Source organism: Anser brachyrhynchus (assembly GCF_964034855.1).
Source record: "Anser brachyrhynchus genome assembly, chromosome: 19".
Classification (NCBI taxonomy): Eukaryota; Metazoa; Chordata; class Aves; order Anseriformes; family Anatidae; genus Anser; species Anser brachyrhynchus.
This window is the reverse complement of record NC_137712.1, coordinates 8709757-8734138: the sequence shown is the minus strand read 5'-3', so window position 1 is coordinate 8734138 and position 24382 is coordinate 8709757. Positions and strand designations below refer to the sequence as shown.

The 24382-nt window shown below is 54.5% G+C and overlaps 2 protein-coding genes across 11 annotated transcripts in view; one reads left to right on the top strand and one right to left on the bottom strand.

Moving 5' to 3' along the window:
• The window catches only part of ASTN2 (astrotactin 2), a 341061-nt gene that overhangs the window by 93401 nt on the left and 223278 nt on the right, over positions 1 to 24382 (bottom strand). For all 7 annotated transcript variants that reach the window (XM_080561615.1, XM_080561613.1, XM_080561618.1 and 4 more), the window contains one exon: positions 7152 to 7417. In XM_080561615.1, coding sequence (XP_080417741.1) covers positions 7152 to 7417 — 266 coding nt within the window. The remainder of the gene's footprint in view (positions 1 to 7151; positions 7418 to 24382) is intronic.
• Positions 16365 to 24377, top strand: TRIM32 (tripartite motif containing 32). 4 transcript variants are annotated; one of them, XM_080561632.1, is made up of 3 exons: positions 16555 to 16714; positions 18538 to 18744; positions 19599 to 24377. In XM_080561632.1, exon 3 carries the CDS (start codon positions 19666 to 19668, stop codon positions 21607 to 21609), a length of 1944 nt encoding a protein of 647 aa, XP_080417758.1. In that variant the 5' UTR covers positions 16555 to 16714; positions 18538 to 18744; positions 19599 to 19665; the 3' UTR covers positions 21610 to 24377. The 4 variants fall into 4 exon arrangements, with proteins under 4 accessions (XP_080417756.1, XP_080417758.1, XP_080417757.1 ...); XM_080561631.1 differs by having other exon boundaries at positions 17358 to 18744; XM_080561630.1 differs by lacking the exon at positions 18538 to 18744 and having other exon boundaries at positions 16365 to 16714.

Sequence of the window (24382 nt, the reverse complement as noted above, 5' to 3'; positions counted from 1 at the left end):
GGAATGCACACCTCGGTTTCTGCTAAAATTAAAGAGGGAATTCAGGGAGATGATGGAAAAAACAAACAAACAACACACAAACAAGCAGGCAGGCCGGAGGTCGATATGCTGCAGGTACCCTAGATGGACCAGAAGCTGGTGATTTGGTACACTGTGGTTTGTGCACTGGTTTCCTGATTACTTTCTTCAGAAGTTTTTCTTTGAGGCCACTGATGAGTGCAGCTCCCCGGCGCTGCCATGCTCCGTGCAGCCCATAGATAACAGCAGTGCTGCCTATTCGTCAAGGGAAAGAAGAGCATGGGATGCAGGATCAAGCAGGCATTTTACAGCCTGGCCGGGGTGCTATCACCACGATAGGGTGGCTGGAAGAAAAGCTTTCCATGCCCTTACAGTGAGGCTCAGTGCGGCTCACAGGAGATAAACACTGCTCCTTAGTAGTCTAGACATCTCTGGGAGGAGGAAAACAAACAGAAAGGAGAAGGAAAATGAAGGATTTCCCAGGCCAGAGACTCTTTCCAGGATCACGCAGTTCGCGTCTGAAAGTCTGCTCCAGGTTCACAGCGAAGGAGGATGAAGTTTCCCTGCTGCTGCTGGCAGGTGATCTCATCTGCTGCTGCTCACACCCTGCCTGCCTCCGGCTGCCTGTCCTGGGGGAGCAGCATCACCAGCACTTCATCCCGGGAAGGCTCTTCAGCGGTCTGCCGGAAAGGTCAGGGTGCTGGAAGGGACCCAGGGTGGGCAGCATCCTGGTTTCTGTTATTTATGGGAAGCGAGGGAGCAGCAGAGGACACTGTAAAACCTGGCAGCAGGGGAAAATGAGAGCCTTCACAGGGCAGGGAGCGTCCCGTCCCAGGGAGCCGGCTCCACTTTCACACCTCGGCTCCAAAGCTCCCCACCGGGGTGGTTACAATGCCTCCATTCTTCCCCCGGCTAACGCGAGTCGGATGTGGGCTGGAGCTGCATCAGGATGCACAAGTGCTGGGCTTTGGCACGAGGAGGAGGACGGCCAATTAACAGATATTAAAATAAAGCAAAAACAAGCAAAAAAGCCCAGACCAAAACAACAACAACAAAAAAAAATCTCACCTCGACAATACAAACATTGTCCCCGTTCGCCCTGGCTCCCTTTCAGTTTTTGGCAGTGGAAAAAGAAATCACTGGCACCAGCTCCCTGCGCCTTCGGAGGCTGCTCCGGAAAAGGCACAGGGAGGGACGACGCTCTGCGTGCGGCGCTGAGGCTGGGCTCCCTTCCCCCTGCTCTGCCCTTCAAGGGCCACATCCACAAGGCCCCGCGACAGGGACACACAGAAAGCTCCTTGCCCAGGTGCTGGAGAGCCTCAGTGCGAGTCTTGTCCACACAAATCAGGGTGGGCTCCCCCTCACCCTGACCGGTGAGTGGTGATGGATGTATGAGGGATGTTTCACCCCGTTACGGGCTCTCAGAGTGTCCCTCCTGGTAATTCAGGGCTGGTGTAAAGGCACAGCGGTGCTCCAAGTATGCAGGCAAGGTAAAGCTCCATCGCACATCATCCATATGAACACCAAGTACGAGACACCCTTGACCCTGAGATCTGACCAAATCCCACCAACAGGAGATGCCAAAGCCATCTGCACTTTGCACTTGTGCTGAAATGCAGCCGTCAGGGCAAAGCGCGCACCCGGTAAGGGCACGGAGATCAGCTGGAACCAGGGAGGAAAAGCGACACCACTCTCCAAAACCGCTGCCACCATGTCATCACTGCCCGTCCCTCTGCTCCAGCACATGCACACTGCTGGTGCAAGCGTGCAGAGGTGGTGAAGCAGCTCCTGGCCTCATGGAGAGCCCTGGAGGGGTCCCAGCCACGCGCCGGGCACCTGCTGAGGCCGGTGGAGGTGCATCCCGGCCAGCCCCGTGCTCCCTCCACGCCGCTGGCTGGGTTGGGTGTGCTGCAAGGGGGTTGTGGCTGCAGATGAATGCTGAAATTTCTCAATTTTCAAATTAAACAAAGGTCCTAGGGGTCTTCTAAAATCCAAGCTCAATGTCCATTTGTCTCCTTAAATACAAGCAACGGGGTTTCGAGTGCATTTCCCCACCAGGAGCAGGATAAATCTCTCCTGCCCGCCACCCTCTAAGTGCTTCTGCAGCTGCTCTGCACGAGCCATGTGTTTGCTTGTGCTGGGGGGAAAGGGAGGAGGGAGAAGAGCGCACAAAGCAGACGGACCTCGCTGCTGAAGGCGCCCGCCCCTGCCTCCCCCAGGTCCTGGTGCTGTGTCCGTGTGGGAGGGATGGGGACGCAGGTGTCCCCGCTCGCCCCAGTGCCTCCCGGCTGGCTGCCTGCCTCGCCTTCCCGCAGCCCATTCTGGGGACTGGGAGGCTTGCAGGATATGCGAGCCCGCTGTCTCCTCTCGCCGGTGCCTCTCAGTGATTATCGAGGCAAGCTGGGCTCTTAGTCAGTCACACAGCTGCATGGAGCTGAGAAGTCAGAGGAACAAAAAGGTGAAAGCGATGATATTGCAGGCTGCGCCTCCTTCCTCTCCCGGCTCGTGCTGGACTGGAGCTGCACGGGGGATTCACCACCATGGGAAAGGGGAAAGGGAAACCTGCAGCGCTCTCCGCCTCGCCCTGCTCACCATGCTGCTGGACACGGGCTTCTCTGCGCCAGGACTCAAGAACTGCATTGGGGAGAAGCGTATTGCCCGTCCCGTGTGGTGAAGCTAGGCAGGAGTATCTTGGTGGAGCAGCGAGGAGGAGGAAGGCCACCAGAACTGGCTCTCTGGCTGGGGTGACGTGCAGCTGTCCTCTGCTTTGGCTTCGGGACCTTCACTAGAGGGAAACCACGCAGGGCCACCAGGTCTCTTCTCTCCCGCTCTATGCCCTCAACAGCATCCAGACCTCGAAGTGCCCGGGGGCACTTTTTTCAGCAGAAAGGCACAAAATGGGCAGAGGCTCGTTGCTGTTGGGTCTGACCAGCCACAGACACGGGTGTAGGTTTCTTCCGCAATCCCACAGTGAAGAATCTCCTCCAATTTCATCAGGACACGGCAGTGGAGGGATCATTGCTTTAACCACACTCTGGTGCCTGCACTGCTACAGGGCACAAGCGAAGCAGAAGAGATGCGGGCTGAGAGTGTCGATCAGCCAAAACATGATGCAGGTTCCAGAGACCCCCAGGGAAGTCACCTCACTCAGTCTTTTCACACTCCTGAGCTCATGTTGTCAGCATTTGGACCGAGGAACAGAGGCTCTGTAATGGCAGTGGTGCTAGGAGCCACCCTGAGCTCATTTACCTTCACCAGCTGACCAGGAGCAGTGGAAGGAAGACTCCAGCAGTGCCCGCTCCAGCAAGAGGCCCCTTCTCTGTGAAACCTTCCTCCCACAACCACAGCAGTCGTGATGGCTACGAAAAAGCCATCCAACAACGCTCTTCAAAAGGTACCTGGACTTCTGAACACGTTTCCTTGGCCCACACCTCTTCTTGCCTCCCTCCCCAAAAGCTTTGAGCTCCTGGGGCAGTTGAGATCGCCTTTCACAAATGTTGTTTTGGACAAAGCCTGAAATCGCCGCATGTCCTGGGACGGCAGCAGCAGCCTGGGACGTCCCTGCCCTAGCACCAGCACAGTGCCCAGGTATCAGTGACCGTACAAGCTCTCCAACAATGCTGTTAAGCCACAGAGGGAAGCAGGAGCACTCCCTCGCAGAGGCTCACTCTGTAAACTGTGCACCGGGAGGAGAAGAGGGGCCACGGGTCCCCGACAGCATCCTGCCCAGGGCACCCCATGTGCTCACCCAGCCCGGTGCTGGGGGCGATGCTCGGGTAGGACCAGGGCAACATCTCCCCTGGATCCACGTCTGCAGTGCCGGCAGCAGCAACGCCAGGCGCTCGCTGGAGCTGGCTCACGCACGTTTACACTGCCAGGGGCTGACGAGAGGCTTTGAACTGCAACCGTAAACCAAAACTCCCCCTGATCAGCCACAACTGAGGGTTTCCTGATGCTTACGGCACAAATGGCTTCAGACGAGTTTTCCCTGGGCAGCAAGAGGCAGAACCTGACTCCTGGAGTCCTTCTAAATTTCATGTCCTTGCTTTAAAGCAAGGAGAAAATAGCCACCCCCAGTCACGTGGAAATAAAGAGCTTTCCAACTTAGTTCACATGGGCAAAGCAATATATTTTCACCTAATCTTTCTCTTGGAAATGGTCAGTTTTAGCTGAAATCAAACATGTATGCATACAAAAAATAATAATAATAAAAAAAAAAAAATCACGAATCAGCCCAAGGCAGACACTCAGCCTGGAAACTTAAATCCCAGCACTTAAAGTCTGGCAAGGTCATCAGAAACCGAGAACAAGGCCTTGTACACGAGGTAGTTGTAAATTTTAAACAGTGTAACTCCCTTTACTGAGGTAGATGAAAAGACACACCTACTGAAAACCGTGGGCAACATTTCTTTACCTGCATCTTGCCTTATCTCTGAGGCTAGGCTTACCACAGAAAACTTCAGCAGAACTTTACAGATGTGAGCATCCGTATTGTTAACGACCTTTCCTTCCCTCTGCAATAATATATAACGATCTATGTGTACATATACGCAAAGAGAATTTTTTGTTTATCTTCCCCCCCCCCCCTTTTTTTTTGACTACTGTGAGGGAATTGGGCTCTGACTGCAGTTCCTATAGGGTCAGCATCTGCTCTACCAATTATTATTCACAGAAGCGGGGAACAGCAGGCAGGAGAGCAGTGAGCAGGAGGCCCGTGAGCTGCGGATGCTGCACTCGGAGGGGAGGGACACGGCTGGTCTTGTGAGGTCGTGTCCCCAGACTGCCACCCCGACGTCCCCCCTCCCTGGACAAAGGGACCCTCCCGTGCTCCAAACTGCAGTGTCCAAATGCTCATCCCAGACATCTGCAAATCTTGTTTATGCCACAGGCAAATGCCACACCGCCAGTGCCTGGGACCACCCCCAGACTCCAAAGTGATGCTGGAAAAGGGAGTTTCACCCTGCGGGCCTTACACCAGATACTGCTGGCAGCACAGACCCCTTGAGCACCCGTCCTGGTGCACAGACGGAGGCAGCAATTGAAATCAACAGCTTCACCTCACCTTGGCAGGGGAAGCAGGCACACCTGCTGGGTCTCACCACAGAGGTGATGGCTTCTCAGAGCAAAAGGCCTTCTCCTGGTCTCTCTCTCCCCACAAAAACCTGGCCACTGCCAGCTCCATCTCCTTGGGAGAGGCTGGGGACGCTTTGCCCATCGCACACCCCTGGCAGGAGGGCTCCAGCACCCTGCCCCGTGCAGGTCCCACCTGGAGGTTTGCACAGCAGGGCTGCGAGCTCCTCCTGCAGCGATGGACGGCAGCCACCAGGCATGAGGACTGTCCCTGCCTGTCCCTGGGCAGGAGGGGAGCAGGGGGAGGAGAGGGAGAGAAATATGTGTCCTGCATGAGATGGATGGAGAGCAGGGTGAGAAGCAAGCTGCGGAGGGAGGGAAGGGGGAGCAGGTCCGCACACAGCACCTGGCACAGCCGGGCTCTGTCGGGGACGCCTCCATCGCTGGGCAGGTGCCAGGAGGAGGAGGGACCCGGCTTACACAGCCCTCTGGAGGATGGCCGGGGCTCCTCTTGTTTGGTTGCTTCTTTGGGGTCTTGTTTGTTTGCCTGTTTGTTTGTTGTTTTTCCCAGCGCCTCGGCAGAAAGCACAATGCGGGCGGTCCTCCAGCTGCAGCCGATGGGACCGGCCCTCTGCTGAGCCCGGGGAGGAGGAGGAGGCTGCTGCTGGAGAAAGGCAGGCTCTGGCTCCCCAGGACAAGGAGGCAACCCCAGGACAAGGAAGAGGAGGAGGAAGGAACCTTCAAGGAGGAGGAGGGCGCTTTGCAGCTCTGGCAGGGTGGCATTGCCACCAGGGCACAGGGCTGGTGGTCAGCAGGATCGGTGTGGGTGCCCCAGGTCTGCTGGGCTCTGCTTGCTTTCACTGTCAGCCCCTTCCCCACTGCCTAACCTACCTCCCACCCCCCAAGGGGAACTGCCATCCTGCAGACGGAAGCCCCTCTTTCCTGCCTGAAGGAAACCAGCTCTCCCCCTGCTCTCCCTGTACCCAGGATGCGTGACCCCAGCACTGCCGTGGGCACGTGATAAAAGCAGGGCGATGTCTCCTGAACATTTCCCAATGGGAACAGGAGATGGGTGAGGAAAGGGCACAGGCAATGAATGCCACCTGGCTCTGGAGAAATCCCTGTCCTGTTTGCAGGGAGAAGGCAATGAACCCGTCCTGGCTGTGGGTGCAGCAGGGGTGGTGCCAAGCCAGGTCTCCACAGCTCTGGAAGGCAGTGAGGTAGGGCTGAGGCTGGGCCTGGTGGTGAGACCTTCCCAAGGGAAAGTGGGATGGGGGAAAGCAGAGGACAGAGAGAAGTGGGAAAAGCATGAGAACAGGAGGGTGGGAGAAAGGGTGTTTAGGGAAAACATGGAAGAGAGAGGAACAGAATTAAAGAATGCAGGCATGGCTGCATGGAAGTACCAGGAAGATTAACAGATGGAAGAGCAGGAACGGGATCAAGGGGCACCCAAGGAGGGACAGTCCCCATAAGGGACCTGGGTGCCAGGAGAAGCGTGGCAGCTCTTTTGCCCACGGATCTGGGAGAGGGGGAAGTATCATTCTTGGTGGTCACACCTCCAGTTTGCTGGGATCGTTTCCAGACCTGCAGCCCTCTCTGTCCCACCCACAGCTGCTGCGCGCTGGCTCTCTCCCCGCACCTTAATCAAGTGCAGGCTCGGTGCTAATAAGTGACTTTAAGCAGGTCTGTCGTTTCTGGATTTGGGGTTAGGGGGCTGCAGAGGGAAGTGGGGGGTTGCCGGGAACAGAGAAAGTGGGAAATAAATCTACAAATGATTAACACTGAAGTATTCACAGGAGGGAGAGGAGCCCAGCCCCAGGGAAGGGTCACCTCCTGCTTTGCTGGTCCCTTCTGGAGTAACAGTGACCTCCTGTGGCTGCGGGCCTGTCCCGAGGGGCTGCTTATTCCCTCCGGCTGCACTTGTGCTTTCCCCACCAAACCCGCACACAAAACCACTGCCACCATCTAGGGAAGTCAGCATCGACACCGAGGCAGAGGCAGGCTTGGGAGGTGGCTCCAGCAGGCTCCCGGTGGTGGAGCCGGTCCTTCACCAGCTCACTCACCTCCCTGGTGTCGTTGTCCTGGATCAGGGCGTACAGAGGCACCACGCGGTTGATCTCCAGCAGCACTGGCGTGGGGCTGAGCTGCTCCTTGCCTGGGCGCCGGCACAAGTGGCAGGTGGATGGGCAGCGCCCCTTCTCCTCGCAGTGGATCTCCACGCCGGAGATGAGGTGGTCGTCAGAAAGCATCTGTGCAGTCAGCAGGCCCGAGAGATAGGTGATGAATGGCATGGATTTCAGTTCCTTCTTGTTCCCGAGCTCGGTTGTTTCTGGTTTAGAGAGAGGGAAGAAAATAAATAGGATTAAAGAAATCTCAGCACGGTCCTTTTCCCCAAAGCCAAACTTCGTTGCAGCCAGGAGAAATGCAGCTGCTGAAGGTGTGGGCCAGGTAGGAGCAGGAAACCAGAAAGGTCAAGGAGAGAAGGAGAAAACCAGGGCTCGCAGGTCGCTACCGGGGAGCGGGTCACAAGCGGGAGCATTTCCAGCCAAACACTTCTACAGTGACAGAAGTGACCGTGTTCTCATCTCTCTTTTTTTGTGATTTGCATCTTCACTTCCTGTGCTCTGAAAAAAAAAAAAACCACCCGAGTGCATCTTCCCTGCCAGGAGAAACCTCTCCAAAGGGACACGTCAGGGTCTGAGTGCCCTCACCCCACCCCGGCACCAGCCCTCCCAGTCCCCATGTCCTTCGTTTGGGCGATGCATCAGGCAGCGCACTGAGACTGACCGAAGGCAAAGAGATTTGGCATGGGATGAAGTCCCATGGCAGAGAGGCTCAGTGACAGGACAGAACTATCTCACCACAGGGGGAACAGATGGGAGCATTTCCAACACCAAGCTGTCAAGACCCTGCTTTTAGGAAACATTCAGGACTTTGAAACCCATTGTGAATCTTCCTGGTGGTCTAATCCACAGGGAGAGAAACCCAGAAAGCCCGACTTTTTTCTTCTGACTTGGCCCAAAAGCTCACTGAGGACCAGGAAAGGATTGCACCTGGTGATACCCTGAGAAGAGAAGGCAGGACTCCCATCTTTGTGCTGTACGCTGCTATTTTAACTCTTTAATCAGACCCTTCCTCTTGGGTTGACTGAAGAAGGAAGACCCAAACTTCATGGCCTACAGAAGAGAAACCTTTCTCGTCCTGTGCCCGAACAGGGCTCACGACACCAGATGGGGGACGGATGCTGCCTTCAGCAACAACTTCCCCATCCCAAGAAGTTGCTGCAAAGGAACGAGTTTTGTCTCCGTGCCCTCGACTTGCAGTGACATGCAGCTGATCTGGCAAGGCACTTGTCAATTAGAAATACAAATAAACACAGCATTCATTCATTCCTCTTGAAGCCCTTCGGGCTAGGGACAGCCCTTCCCCTTCTGCCAGGCTGTCAGGGAACACTTACGTGCGCACGATCAAAGCTGTCAGGGGAAGACGAGCAAATTCCAAGCAGCCCGTCCTCCAGCGGGATTACGTGGGACAGTTGCTAAGATAAATTAAAACAAGGCTGTGACAGAGGTGTCTCTGTATCTCGGGAGACAATGGTATACACAGACATGGAAAAAGAGCCTCAGAACTGGTTCTTGGAAAGATTATCTTCTGGGAGAGTGGCTCCAGGCAACTGCAAGCCTCGTAAGGGAAAGCCGTGACACTGCTAACCTGGGTGGCTCGTGAAGAGGGAAGCTACGAGGCAAGGCTTGAGCCTCTCCTGGCCTCTGATCAGACTAACTCTTGTTGTAACACAGCCGCTGAACGACACTTAGAAGAGGAAGAGAAAGAAGATGACAATGACTGTTCCAGGCTGCAAAGCTTGTTCACCAGAGCTCAAGCAGTCTCAGTCCAGTCAGAGATCTTCCACGGGAAGGAAGTTTTGGAGTCAGGCGTTAAGGGAGAACATTAATACACAACAGAAGAGAAAGCGGAATCACTTCATCTCATGATGGACTATGGGATATCAAACCTTCCTTCCTGAGCTGGTGGCTTGACAGCCCAGAATCCCAGACTGCTGGCATCCAACGGCTGGACCTAGCCTTAACACGGACTGTTGCTTAGCCAAAACTTGGCTGTGCCTTGTTTCTTGATGTAGCGCACAGTTTCAAGCCTTTCTGAAAACCAAGTTTCAAACCACACCCAGGCTTCTACCAACAGCTGGAAGAGGACCCGAAGGCAGCCCAGGCTGGGTGGGTGGCACGGCCACGCTGTTGGAGCACCGCGTGGGGATGCTTCATTTCAGGAACCTTTCTGGGCTCTCTGCTCTGGGCTTCTCTGCCTGCGTCCCCTCTGCTTCGAAGCACGGGGCACGCGATGCATTCGCGCACGGTGCTTGTGGCCTCAGGGGCTCTTAGAGTACCAACAAGTAGTACAGGGTGGGATGGATAAGTGGGAAGAGCAACCTTCCCTGGTCCTCCTCAGCTGCCACCTCAGTTTGGAAGGAGCAAGCCGAGGTGAGTAAAAGGCAAATTAAACCTCCGAGCAAGAGTTCCTCCCTGCAGGACAGCTAACCCAGCCAGAACGTGAGCTTGTCCAGCACATCCTGCCCCTCCATCCACCTCGGTTATCCTCCACTGCCAGGAAAGGGCACTGATGGCAGGGTGGTGGAGGTGGTGGCTGAAAGAGCTCTCCAAAGGGATGGGCACGAAGGCGAGGGCTCCTCCTTCCTCCTGATGGAAACACAGGTTGGGCACGGCCATTCAGGAGCAGCAGTCACCGAACGGAGCTGCACACAGGGAAGAGCAGAGGGCTGCAAATAAAATGAGGTAGAAAAGCAGCGGCTCATCAGGGAGGCTGCGTGTGCAGCACAGCTCCCCTTCTCAGCCACAGAAGATTGACCGTGGAGCCGGGTGACGGGTGGCAGACTTGTCAGCACGGCGGACTTCCTAGGTAAGGTGGTAATGGGTGTCTGCATTTAATCCTCTATTGCAGTTGAAGCTCCAATCGCTTTGGGGAAAGGAATTGCGTTGTAGATTGGGTTCCTGGGGACGTGAGGGGTTACTGCAGCTGAGGTTAACAGTTCAGTGTGCTGGAAACTAATTCACGGTGTTCCCTTGTACTGCAGAGGCTCTGGGTACAACTCCAAATGAGGAAAATGAAATAGGACATGGCTCAGCAGAGGGAGACGGGCTTCACTGCCAAATCACCAGCTCTCATCCAGATGAGCACTTGGAAGCCATCAGCACTGGAGAGCAGTTCCTGGTAGCTTTTGTGGAACGAGCTTTGGGGGCTTAAGTACAGTCCTAACAAAATAATCACCCCGTTCCTGCTGTTAAAACCTGTCTGTGAGTGCCAGCAGCGCAACCTGCTCGTGAGCCAGCTCCTCTGGGGCCGGGGAGACGCGGCGCAGAGGAAGTGCTGCTCCTGGTCGACGTGCTCTGGGATGAAAGCGTCAGCCCCAGGTGCCTTCGGGCTGCACTCGTCCCTCGAAACCTGGTGATCTCCTTGATGGGGAGCGTGCTGCCCTCTTCCCACCCACGTCACTTGCAGCGACGCACAGAGGAGTTACTGAGATCTGGGAGATGCATCCCCCAAATACACGAGTGTGTTCCTGGACCTGCCACTGCCTCTTGAGCCAAGGGAGAGCTGAGGGGTCCCTGTGCCTCCCTCTCCCCTCTCTCGGAGGCAGGTTTGAGGGATTTGCTCTGCGGCCTGCACTCACAGCTCTGCTCCCCAAGGCAAACCCGACAGGGAACTGGAGAAGCCCCCACACTCCTGGAGGCTTGCTCTGGCTTTTATTACCTCGGTGCTGCAGAGGGCTCACCAGCAATGAGACCCAGCTGACTGGCTTCTGCTGGGGCTTACATACGCGTGGCCCAGCCCTGCTCCTGCTGAAGTCAAAGGAAGTTTCTGCCGTTAGATTGGAGAATCAGAACCAGACCCTGAAACGTAACGTTGCAATGCCATCGCTGGTTGCCAGTGAAGCCAACAGAAACACTCCTGTTGTCTTCGCTGCAAGCTGGGCCAAATAAATTTAGCTTCATTGTTCAGGTCCATGTTGCACAAGCCCCGTGCATGACTGGGTAACCTCCCAGAGCACTCCTTCCAAGCCTCTGCCTTGTTCTCAGGGAAAGGCTTTGCAGGTGACCGCTGCTGGGGAGCTCTGCGGAGCCCAGCCTGGCAGCACGGCGAGGCTCGGCCACGGGGGCTGCAGCGCACCGGGAGGGAGGACGGAGGGGTTCCTTATCGGCCCTTGCATCTGAACGTGCTTTCGCTAATGCTGCTGGCGACTCAGCGAGTCCTGGCAACATCTGCTTGGAAGCACAGCGCCGCGGATGTGGTTAGATGCATCACGGCAACTTGTGGGAGTTATTAGTTTGTTTGTTTGTCTGAAATATGTATTTAGAAAAAAAAAAAAAAAAAAAACAAACGACAACACAACAAATAAAATCACAGCCTTCCGCTCAGCGTCAAGCCTTGCGTAAGAAAGGAGGATGAGCAGCACGGGGCGTGCAGAGGCACCGGTCGCCTGCCCCGGGGCACGGCTCCGGCTCCGTGCCCCACCAGGACTCAACAACCCCGCAGCACGAGGCCACTGCCTGCAGCGAGCACGGTCCCTGCTGGGGACACAGCACTTACAGACGTGGGGAAAGGCAGCACCTCCTAGTGCTGGGACAAGAGGGAAGCATGATAACGCTACTGCTGTAGCGACCACCAAACAGAACACCTAACTTTTGTATTGGAGGGCTGTTTGTCTTGAGGGCTCCCAGGAGGCGATGGTTCTGCTCATGGTCCAGCCTTTTATACTGTGCCTTTTCCAAAAGATCCCAAGTCATTCCAAAACCAGGAATCACTCCACTGACCACAAGAATGCAGCCACATCAGGGCTAAGATGTGGTAGCTCTTCAACAGCAGAAAAGCTTGGAACAAGACGAGGAAGAAGCTCTCCAGCTGAAGCTGTGAGAGAATTTAAGGAACAGACCCAGGCAGGGATACCTCCGGGTTAACCCTGCTGACACCCACAGCCTGATCAGCTGGGACTAAGTTAGGACCTGGGCTTGGCATTTCCACACAAGGCAGAGGACATTCTGGTCCACCTTCCCCTGCTGCCTCCCTCCAGCCGGGCAGACCTGGCCACCAGCTAGGGATTTAGGTGGGGATTTATGGCCGAGACGGCCGCCGGTTTGTTACCTGGCGGAAAAACACCCCGTTTGTTTGCAAATCCATCGAAAGGGAGCGAGAAAGGAAATCAATAGGCGTGTTCGCCTGGGAATTTCTCTTGCAGTGAGCTATTGTCAGAGCAGCAGCCGACGGGTCTGTGCGGAGCTCGGCCGGCTCCATCGCTGCCTGCTGCGAGCGCCGGGCACGCGGCGCTGCGGGGAGGCGTGGGGCGATGGCGGGGGAACCCGCTCGGGATGCGTGCACGGGAAGCACAGTGCCAGCCCCTGCCGCCACCCAGGACACACCGTAAGGGCCGAGCCACCGAGCAGCCAGCAACGCCCGTGTGCGTGTGGGGCTCACGCACCCGCTGTGGCACGGGGGAGCTCGCCGAGGAACCGTGAGCAACGCCTCCGTCCCTCGGCGTGGCATCCTGCGTGGCTGGCACGGGCGGTTTGGGGCTGGGCATCGCCACAGCCTGCCTGGCAGGGCCCAGCATCCCCTGTGCTGGTGCTGGCGAGCAGGAGGGTGCCCGGGGGAGCCCCCCCGAGCGGTGTGGGCTGCGTGTGGCCGTGCCACCGGTGGGGCTGCGGGGGCAGTTGTGGCCGGCTTGGTCCGTGAGGACCTGCTGCCCTCTGGTGGCTCTCGGGCTGCAAAACGCTGCTCCGAGCCCGTCCAGCCCCTCGGCTCTCGCCCTTAGGGCAGCCCCACACCCTGGGGAGCCGCTCTGGCAGCCCCCGGCAGCAGCCTCCTCCCTTTGGGGCTTCCCGACCCCTTCCCACCCCACCGCGGCCACCGTGCCCCCAGCGCCCCGCTGCCTCCCTCCGCGGGCGCCCCGCTCGCCGCCCCTGCTCTGCCCGCTGCTTGCAGCCAAACTCACGCCACAGATAGAGATGTTTCTTAACACCATTAAGAACAGCCTTGCAAGTCCAGGGCATTCAGGAAAAAATAAAAATAAAAAATCCGGGAGGGTTTTTAGCGCACGCAAACAAACCTCTATAAAAGTGGGCAGCACAGGTTCCACTGCTGTGCCTGTTTCTGCGAGCCCTGCAGAGCCCAGCCGCCTTCCCGCTGCCTGTGCTGGTTCACGCCAAAGCCCTGCCCTGCTCGCCACATCCTCAGCATCACCATGGTGCTTGGCCCCTGCCTCTGAGCCATTGCAAACCCCAAGGACAGCTCCGCGACCCCCAAATTGCTGCTGTTGTCTCCCCTGGGCTGTTGGCTGCACGTCCTCCCTGTCCTTCCTTGTCACGGTGCAGGGTCCCCATACCCTGACACACTGGGTAACAGCATTGGCTCGTTGCTATCACCTCTAACCAAATCCACAGTGTCCTTTGTTTTTTCCCCAGGATGCATTAAAGGATTATTTCCCCACAGCGTTCATTTTCAGATGTGGGACCACACAAAATCTGCCAGACCACGCCGGTTCAATCCCAACGTCCACCTTGCAAAATACATCACTGAAGGAGCATCTCCTGGGGGACTCCCGGGGAGTTTCACCCTTTGGCTCTTTATCCCTGAGCTCACTGTGGTGCAGCCCACCACAACACGGGGCAAGGCAGGTCCTTCATTCCGGGTCAAGCCACTTTTCCAGACCACCCGGCTGAACAAGTCTTACCTGCCGCATTTCCCAAAGGGCTGGACTGCACTCGCTGCGCTCAGACCCACGACCGCGTCCGACCTGGATGCAGTGGTGATGCCTGGAGGTGGGAGCGAGCCCCACGTCCCCTCCCTGGGCACAGCTCACCCCAGGGACTCTGTGCTCAGCAGCTTCCCGCTGAGGTTTGTTGCGTGGAGCCTGAAGCACAGCACGAAATCAGGAGAACATAAATCTCACTCATTTTCCTTTGTGAGACAAGCCCAGATTTGCATCTGCTCTGTCTCCAAGTGCCTTCGCTGCCTGCATTGCTCTCTCTGCTGTCTCCTCGTCCTTGCTGGGGTCAGCAAACCCCACGGAGGATGCACTGTACCCTTCAGCATGAGGTCTGGGCCCCACGGCTGCTGGCACGGTGCAGGCTGCGCTGTCCTCCCTGCACGCATGGATGGAGAAGCCCCATGCAGGGTTTGTGACAAATGTTTAAACTGAGAGCTCGCCTCTTCCACAGATGGAATTTCTCCATGCCACGGATCTCCACCTGTGCTCCCGCAGAGGAAGCCCCGAGCCCGGCCATTTCCTGATCTGCTGCACTGCACCACTGGGTCACAGTAAAACTCATTTCTCTGCTATCAGTGAAGCAGCCTGAAGACTCCTGAACGAAATTCGAGCTGGAGTGGGGCCCGTGTTACCGATATTCCTCACACCAGCACAACCCTGCAAAATGCCAGGGCAGAGCCACGATCGGGTTGCTGAAATCCTGCCTCTGATTTCAGCCGTCAGAGCCCATCTGATGGGGAGAAGAGCGGTCTGATAGAAAGGTCAGAGGGATGACAAGGAGGAGGGAAGAGGCAGGAGGGAAATGACTGATTACATGATTAACGACTCCACTCATTAGTCCTGTGTGACAGAGCTGCCATCCTTTGCTACCTCCCATGTGTGAGAAGGGATCAATCTGGGTGAGCGCACGTGCTGTGAGCACGTTAAAATCTGCAGAGCAAGAAGGTGGTGACAGGAGCAGCCTCCAAGGTGGCTCTTCCAATCCCTTGTGCTTCGGGAAGGGTTACGGAGCCCACCCCAGCGCGGTCACAGCCTGCGCTTCCACTGGAGCACCCTGGGGCTGCTAAAGAAAATGGCAGGAAAAGGTGCAGGGGCTGGGCGCAGATGTGACAGCTTTTGCAGGAGGCCTCATAGAAAGCTATGTTGTCCTATTTTTTAGAAGTTTTTAATGCTTATGAAGAGCTTCATAAACAGTAGCCTCTACCCTCACTAGTTAGCCCTGCGGGAAGCAGAAAGCTGAACATAAAGCTCTTGCAAAAAGCTCCTAGGGGCACCCTGTGCCTGGTCTTGCTGAGGGCACAGTCCCACCGACCACCAGGTTTCCATCACCACCAGGTGGACCAGGCCGGCTACTCAGCAAGGCCACCCTGCAGGTGACAGCCCGCAGCCTGGTCTGCAGGGTACAGCCGCAGGTTTTGCTTCCGAACCCTGCCTGTTTTCCCCTGCATGGTGTGGCTGGGATTACAGAGGCCCCCCAGCAGCACGTCTCCGTTCAGACACCCTCACACAGCACCCCGTGGTCCAACTCAGTGCCCTGGCAGACGCCTCCTCCACCTCGTCCATCTCAGCTCTTCCGATCCCGATCCGCCAACCGAGTCCCCAAAACCCAGCAGCGCCACCTCTTTCAACACCAGAGCTAAAGCTCTCCCCGGACTGAGGATCCATCCCCAAAGTGCACAATTCCCCCCAAGCCTTTGATTTCCTGCACCGCTCGCTGGCCACCACTGCCAGCATCTGGGCTACTGTGAGGAAGGGCTTATTGCCAGGAGGCGCCCTGTGCAAGTGCTCCAGTAAGCAGCCGCAGCTGTGGATCTGCTCATTGGCAATATTTACGTGAGCCACCCAATCAACTGATTACATCTGCATCTAAAAACAGGCATTTTTGTGCTGGGAGTCCACGGGCTGCTTCAGAGCGGTTTCTGAGAGGGGCTGAGAGATGCAGAGCCGTGGTGTGAGACCCGAAACCCGGCCGGGGCGCTGCCGCCGCCGGCAAGGCCGGACGGAAAGCAAAGAGGCTGCGGCCCAGCAGGGGTGGAAACGAGGACGGAAAAGACCAGCTGAGCACATATACACAGATGGGGGCCTCAACGCAGAAGGGCATGTAAGAAAATGGGGGGAAAAAATGAAAACAAAAAAAAGATTTTTATCTTCTATTGACAGAAATCTCAGCACAGAAGAGCGTGTAAGAAAACTGGGGGGAAAATGAAAAAAAAAAAAAAAGATTATTAGGCTTTATTGACAGGAATTACAATGCAGGATGGTGTGTAATAAAACAGGAAAAAAATGAAGAAAAAAAGGTTATTAAGTTTCTACGAAATTCTATTCTAAGTTTTACTGACAGGAATCTCAATGCAGAGTGGTGTGTAACAAAATGGGGGAAAAATGAAAAAAAAAAAAAAGATTTTTAACTTTTATTGACAGGCAGGAGCCTCAATACAGAATGGCGTGTAATAAAAAGGGGAAAAACTAAAAAAAAAATCACCAAAATCTGAATATTTATTGACAGGAATCTCAGTGCAGAATGTGGTGTGTAATAAAACTGGGGAAAAATGGGGGGAAAAAAGGATTTTTAACTTTTATTGACAGGCAGGAACCTCAACGCGTAGTGGTGCGTAATAAAACTGGGGGAAAAAAAATAAAGAAATATATACGTTTTTAACTATTCCTGACAGAACCAGGCGGAGGCAGGCCGCGCCCCGTGCCCTGACCCGGGAGGCTGCGGGGACTCCAACTCCCAGCGCGCCCCGCGGCGCGGCGCACTGACGTCACGGGGGAGCGGCGGCGCGGGGCATGGCGGGGGAGCGGCGCGCGCGGCCCGGCAGCGGCGGGCAGGTAGGCGCGGGGGGGGGGGGCGGGGCGCGGCCGTAACGGCGCCGGGAGGGGGCAGGGCCCGGGCTGGGCCCCGCCGTCAGCTGCCGGGGGAGCGGCGGGAGCCGGCCCGAGGGGCCCGAGGGGCCGGGGGGGGGCTCGGCGGTGGCGGCTCTGAGGAGAGCCCCCGGCGCGGGGCGGTCTGACGGGGGCTGCTGCGGCCCGCGGTGAGGGGGGGGGGGGCGGGCGGTAACGGGGAGTCGTGTGGTGAAACGGGGGCCTGGGGGCGGAGCTGGGACCGGGCGGTAAGTGTGGAACCGGGCGCTAAATCTGGAGCCTGGTGGTAAAAGTGGGAACCTGGTGATAAAGCAGGAACCGGGGGGGGGGGGGGGGGGCGCGGCAAAACTGGGAGCTGGTGGTGAAGATGGAGCCCGGCGATGGAAGCTGTGAACCTGGTGGTAAGGCTGGGACCTGGTGATAAGGCTGGAAGCAGGGGATAAAACTAGAACCTGCTCACAAAGCTGGGACCGGGTGACAAAGCTGGAGCCTGGTGGTAAAACTGGAAGTGGGCAATAAAGTTGGAGCCTGATAATGAAGCTGGAACCGAGTGACACATCTGAAACCTGGTAGTAAAGCTAGAACCAGCTCACAGAGCTGCACCCTGTAGGTAATAAGGCCGTCTGAGAAGTGCGCGGGAAGCCCGCTGCTCCCCCAGCCCGTGCTGCCTAAAAGCTGCGGAAACCATGAGAAGCTGTGGCAGGACAACCGCAGAGCCACCGAGGTTGGGAAAGACCTCCAAGAAAATCTTGCTGAATATAAGGAGCGCACACTCACAGGCTGCACGCAGCTTTACAGCCTGGCCCTCTGCTCAGGCCTCCCCTAACGCCCTTCCCTGCGGCAGAGGAACTGCCCCAGGGCTGCCCACCATGAGCGATCTGTGGGGGCACGGCTGGCTGCGAGGGCTCGGTGCAGCTGAACGGGAACTTCACGTCACTGAGACGCGTGCTGGCATCCTGATACAAGGGTTTTACGTGTTAAAAGCACGTCATACACATCTTTGTTCTAAAAACTGGACGTGAGGTAAACCTAAACAAAATCCCCTCTCCGTTTTACGTTGATAACAGTACTTGTTCTGAAGGCAGCTTTTTATGTAACTCTCATTTTCGGATGTCAGCACTTCTACCTCATCCCTCCCTATGCAAGTCTTTTGACATACTTTCAAGGAAAATAATAATGAACCTTGGATCTTATATTTCAGTATTTAAAAAATCATTTTAAAATACAGATCTTCATCCCTCAGAGGAATGTTTCTGATCTACACGGCAGTGCCCAGGCGTTTCCTTCCGCAGCTAGGACATTGCTAAGAATAAAAGGGAAGTCTCTTCGGTGCCAGCACCCGGACTGCCACAGCTCCCCAGGTGCCACCCGTGTGACATGCACTGTGCCACCAGTCACTGTGCCATCAGATCCCAGCCTGGGCCTTGCTGGGGATTCTGCCACACCACTGAATCAGTCCCTGAAATCTGGGCCTTAAACAACCGCGGAGCTGATAAATTGATTTTTTTTTCTCTGTACGAACATAAAGAACTTTTCTTCACTGCAGTTGTCTCCTTCCACTTGAGCAAACGCTAAGCTGAAACACAGTGAACCTTTCTGTCTGAAATGCTCCCGAGGATGAAGCGGGCAAACACAGCAGGGAAGCGAGAGTGCTGCGTGCGTGCAGCCATTATTCAGAAAAAGCTGTCTGTTCACATCCCTCTGCGACCGGCTCTTCATTTTAAAGACTAACTACTTCCTTCTCCTCCTCTCCCCCTAAAGGAAATGTTTTCTGCCCCTTTCTTTTAAAGGCTAAGCAAGGCAATAGCAAAGGTATTGAAACCCAGTCTGCTGAATAATGACTTAATGATGGGAACCCTGCTCTGTTCCTTCTGAATGGATGGCTGCTTTAGCGAGACAGCTGCCGGGATCTGCTCCCCGCTGAGAGGGATGTGGGGATGGACGAACCTGGTTTGAAGCTGAACGGCAGCCACGGTGCTGAAAAACTGAACCAAAACGTAAGAACGAGGGCAATGCTGCAAGAGTACGGCACGAGGAGAAATTGCATACAATTAAGCTAAGTACAAGAACTACCAGTGAACACTTGCAGTCTGTATTAACGAGTGTTTGGAGTTCTGTTAACTCCCTGCAACTGCTTACGCCTGCTAGAACACTGCCACGGCGAGCTGTGGTTTGTTTGCGTGCTGAAGCATGTTGCAGTGTGGCAGAGGCTGACGGGAGACACTGGTGTGCAGTCCTCACCGCGCACAGTAATTCTCAGCAAGTGGAAGCTGACAAATCGTTCCTCCTAGGTTTACTTCCTGGCAAACATACGAAACCTTGAACATTTGTTTTGGCTATCTAGAAAAGCAGATTAAAGCAACCACATTTATTTCATTTGTATCTGATGTCATATCTGAATGTAGGTCTCCAGAGGTGATATATTAATGGCCTAAAGCATCGCACCATCTGGTTCCTCTTTTGATGCGCCACATTTGAACGCTTGGTTTAATCTCCCTGGGTTTCAGAGTAAATTATGTAAACTCGCATGCTTGGCAGCGGGAGATGGGCACCATGAGGAGATGATTCAGTCATCAATATCTATTGGGCTTCCTTATTGCTGCCATTACACTTCTTTCAGTTCTACTTATAAATTTTGCAAGTGAATAATTCATTGCACTAGACACTGCAAGTTAGGTTTGGAATTTTCCCGCTCTGAGATTAGCTACGATTAATCTTTCCTTTCCGAATGTGGGAAAGCCAACTGGGTTTCTTATTTTCCAGGGTTGGGAGGTAAATCAGAAATACATTGCATGTATGTGTAACTGCTGGTGAAGACATAAATCACATTTCCTTTTTTCTTTCTTGACAGAACCGGAGCTCTTTGGAATAAATGTGAGTACCGGGTTTTGCACAGGCTAAAGGTGGCTTCGAAAGCCATGGCTTCTGCCCCTCAGCTCAACTCGGATGCACTCCGCGAGGTCCTGGAGTGCCCCATTTGCATGGAGTCCTTCACCGAGGAGCACCTGAGACCCAAGCTCTTACACTGCGGGCACACCATCTGCAAACAGTGCCTGGAGAAACTGCTGGCTAACAGCATTAATGGGATACGCTGCCCCTTCTGCAGCAAAATCACCCGGATCACTAACTTGGCTCAACTGACTGACAATCTCACTGTGCTGAAGATCATAGACACCGCAGGACTGGGGGAGGTGGTGGGTCTCCTCATGTGCAAGGTCTGCGGGAGAAGGCTGCCAAGACACTTTTGCAAGAGCTGTAGCTTGGTTTTATGTGAGCCCTGCAAGGAGGCATCGCACGTGCCCCAGGGGCACAGTGTCATCGCTATCAAAGAGGCTGCTGAGGAGCGTAGGAGGGAATTTGGGACAAGGCTTGCCAGACTTCGGGAGCTCATGGATGATCTGCAGAAAAGAAAAGCATCTCTGGAGGGTGTTTCGAGAGACCTGCAGTCTAGATACAAAGCAGTTCTGCAAGATTACAGCAAAGAAGAGCGCAAGATCCAGGAAGAACTTGCCAGGTCACGCAAGTTCTTCACCACCTCTTTATCTGAAGTGGAGAAGGTAAATAATCAGGTGATGGAGGAACAAGCTTATCTGCTGAACTTAGCAGAAGTGCAGATACTGTCTCGCTGTGATTATTTCCTTGCCAAAATAAAGCAGGGGGATATAGCTCTGTTGGAGGAGGCAGCAGATGAGGAGGAGCCTGAACTGACAAACAGTCTCCCACGGGAGCTGACTCTTCAAGAGGTTGAGCTCCTGAAGGTGAGCCACGTGGGACCGCTGCAGATTGGGCAGGTGGTGAAGAAACCCCGGACAGTTAACGTGGAGGAATCACTCATGGAAACTGCATCCTCCTCCTCGGTGTCATTTAGGGAGCCTGACCTGGTGCACGAAGAGGCCAGCTGCACGCCGCATTCCTCCCCAGCCAAGCCGAGGATGCCCGAAGCAGCCACAAGCATCCAGCAGTGCCACTTCATCAAGAAGATGGGTTCCAAGGGCAGCCTGCCAGGGATGTTCAATCTGCCCGTCAGCCTCCACGTCACTCAACAAGGAGAGGTGCTCGTGGCAGACCGAGGCAATTTCCGAATCCAGGTTTTCACCCGCAAGGGCTTCCTGAAGGAGATTCGCCGGAGCCCGAGCGGAATCGATAGTTTTGTGTTGAGCTTCCTCGGAGCAGACTTGCCCAATTTGACTCCCCTTTCTGTCACCATGAACTGCCACGGCCTGATAGGCGTGACCGACAGCTACGATAACTCAGTCAAGGTGTACACCATGGATGGCCACTGCGTGGCGTGCCACAGGAGCCAGCTGAGCAAGCCGTGGGGCATCGCAGCGCTGCCTTCCGGGCAGTTCGTGGTCACCGATGTGGAAGGGGGGAAGCTCTGGTGCTTCACCGTGGACCGCGGGGTGGGGGTAGTGAAGTACAGCTGCTTGTGCAGCGCGGTGCGCCCCAAGTTTGTCACCTGCGACGCTGAAGGGACCATATACTTCACCCAGGGGCTGGGGCTGAACCTGGAGAACCGCCAGTACGAGCACCACTTAGAAGGGGGCTTCTCCATCGGCTCCGTCGGCCCCGATGGGCAGCTGGGGCGCCAGATTAGCCACTTCTTCTCCGAGAATGAAGATTTCAGGTGCATCGCTGGGATGTGTGTGGATGCCAGGGGAGACCTGATTGTTGCTGACAGCAGCCGTAAAGAAATCCTGCATTTTCCCAAAGGAGGAGGCTATAATATCTTGATCCGTGAAGGACTCACCTGTCCTGTTGGTATTGCCATCACTCCCAAAGGGCAGCTGCTGGTGCTGGACTGCTGGGATCATTGCATTAAGATCTACAGTTACCACCTGAGAAGATATTCCACCCCTTAAAGGCGTTTCTCGAGGTAAAGCCCCTTTCGTTAGTGATTCTTCCAGCCTCCCTGCAACCTGACAGGAACCAGTTCAGGATGACTGTGTGCCATAGCCAAGGGGGTTTTGGCGTAGAGGCCGTCGTATTTTGTGTCTAGAAACAAATCAGCATATGTGGTGGTCTGCTTTTTCTCTTTTTGAATCTGTACAATAAAAAAGAACAAGCATGAAGGAAAGGATCCTTCTGGACTACTGGTTCCTTGTTCAATAAGCAGTCACTCCGTAAACCCTCTCACCTCCTTACGCCACGTCGACTACAGCTTCAGCCACTGTACCTTCCTTTGTGCCATAAACACCGACTGACTGCTCTAAATCACCTTCCTTAGAGGACTAGGGAGGCAATCCTCTTCCCGCCGTGGTATTTGCAAGGAACTCGGTAGCAGTTGTCCGGGCAACTACTTGAGAAGGCAATTTCTGATTGCAGCACTGCATAAAACAAAATAGCCCTCTTAAACTGCACAGAGATGGAGCTTTACTTTCAAACTCGAGAGCGAGGGTTTTCTCTCTCCGTTTTTCTGGTATTCAGGAGATCGCCCCTGTCGTGCCATTTGTGAACCGTGTCTGTTCGATGTGAAGTGAGTACAGTGCAATCATGGGAGGCCGAACGGAGCCAGAGAGCTGCCCTCTGATGGCAGCGGGGCTTTTATTGCTAGTAAGGACTGTGCTAGTTAGAAGGGGGGAGAAGGGGGGGTGGAGGAAAAAGAAGAAGCAGAGGGAACATACTGTTGATATTCAGAGGTGTTTTGTTATTAATCGTATCGTGGGGAACTGTCTTGCGAAGGTAAGTCTGGTACCTTCGTCTGGGGGGAGGGAGTGGCTGGGGGAGGGTAATAAACGTGATCAGATGCAACGCGCTGTGTGTTCGCCTGCACCTCACCTTCTGCATCCCCTGCATTCAGCAGTACGTTTCCACCCACCTGCACTTTGCATCCCACGATGGGGATGGGGGGGGATTGTTTCACTTTTATTTTTAATACTCAGAAGCACATCCCTTGGTGCACTGCCTTTTTCTCCTCGCGCAGCAAAACACTACATTCCTCAGCTTTTTTATGGCACCAGCAGGCACCGGAGTTCATGTTCATCACGGCTTTGGGCCAAATGAAGCACAAAACTGCAGCTGTGTGAACCAAGGCCCCCACAGTGCTACGCTCCTGGCTGATAAATGTGTACCTCAGTGTGGTGCTGCTTGCCTGGAATAGTTTATTGATGGAAAGACGCATTTAAATAGGACACAGTGGTAGCATGTTAATCTGCCACGGATAATAGTTACACTGCAGTGCATTTATTTGTTGCTATCAACAACGTAGTTGCAAATTTGGGGGCACGGCAGACAGTATAAAAGCTGATTTTATGGTGGCTGCCAAGCTACAGCAAATTGTTTGCTACTTGTCCAACAACATGTATGCAACAGGTGATTTTTTTTAAGCTCCCACAGACTTTCCCCTAGTGAAGCAGCAAAGCAAAACAGGCTTCAGAGCAGCAGCCGCAGCCAGTTGCTTTGCAGCTGCAGGGCTTCCAGAAGCAGCACTGGGAGCAAAACCCTTTTGGTAGGATTTTATTTTTTTTCCCCTCCTTGCTGTGCTGAGCCGACAAAAAGCCAGCTGTGGGATGGAGGTACCCCCTGACCACGGCAACAACTTTTTCTTGCTGAAATTTGCTGGAAAAAGCTCGGGGAGAAGGGGGTAGGAGCTAAGGGTAGATGATGGAAGACAGTAAAGGAGCTCAAGGGAATTTAATTCTCCCTTCCCTCCTGAGCTGCTCTGTGTATTTGCTGAGGCTATCAACATGCACATAATGATTTACATCCCCTGCTTCTCTTTTTGGGTGGGAGGGGGCAGTCGCCTACGGTATGTAACAGCAATTTGGGGAGCTGATCTCATCTTGCATGTATGTTTTTGGGAGATGACTACTATTACCGGGACCTTCTGCAGTTAATTACACTGTAACTCAAGGCATTTTTTTCCAGTATTATGGTAATGGCAGCTCCTCTCCTACTGATCTCTTTTAAACATCTCTCCTGTTTCCAAGAACTGCTCCAAGCAGGAAGCTACCGTGGACCTGAATAATTGAAGCAATATTATCTATGATAATATGTACCTCTGTCGTTTTCTGTTCCAATGGAATTTTTTTTTTTTTGCAATAAACATCACACTAAGCAAGAACGTTTCCTGGAGTGCTTACAGCGACGTCTAAGCTGGTCCAGTAAACGGGCTGAGCAGTTGGTTACCCCAGTCTGTTACCGGTTACACAGCTCAAACAAAGCACGTCATCTGCTGCTCACTGAGAGATTTGGGAAAAATAACGCTGCTCTGCTCTGCATCGGTGGGAGCAGGCACAGCGAAAGGTGCCTGGGTGGGCTTTGTCTGCAGCTCTTTTTCTTGTCTGGGGTTTCAGGCAGAAAAGGCAAAAAGAAAACCTGTTGTCCTCAGCCCAGGGTATGCCCTTCCCCTGACAAAGCTCGATAGTGACTGTGAGATGATGTTGTGGAGCTGTATTTCTTGCCGTGGTGCCCCCACGCAATGTTGTGATTGTCTGCCAAATGAGACGAAACGGAGTAATTAAGGATTGTGATGAAATGGTTCGCCTTCTGCTCCTTACCTGGAGAAAGAACTTGTCTGGTTACACGTATGTGTTTGATTTTAAAGGTTGTGTAATAAAGGAAAAATTGATCCAATTAAAAGTGCATTGCAAACGGCTCATTTTGTTATTAAAAACACTTCATCTCCTCCCTTTG

What these genes read in the sequence shown, in the direction of transcription:
- TRIM32 (XM_080561630.1), top strand. Translation starts at nt 19,666, where the DNA reads ATGGCTTCTGCCCCTCAGCTCAACTCGGATGCACTCCGCGAGGTCCTG.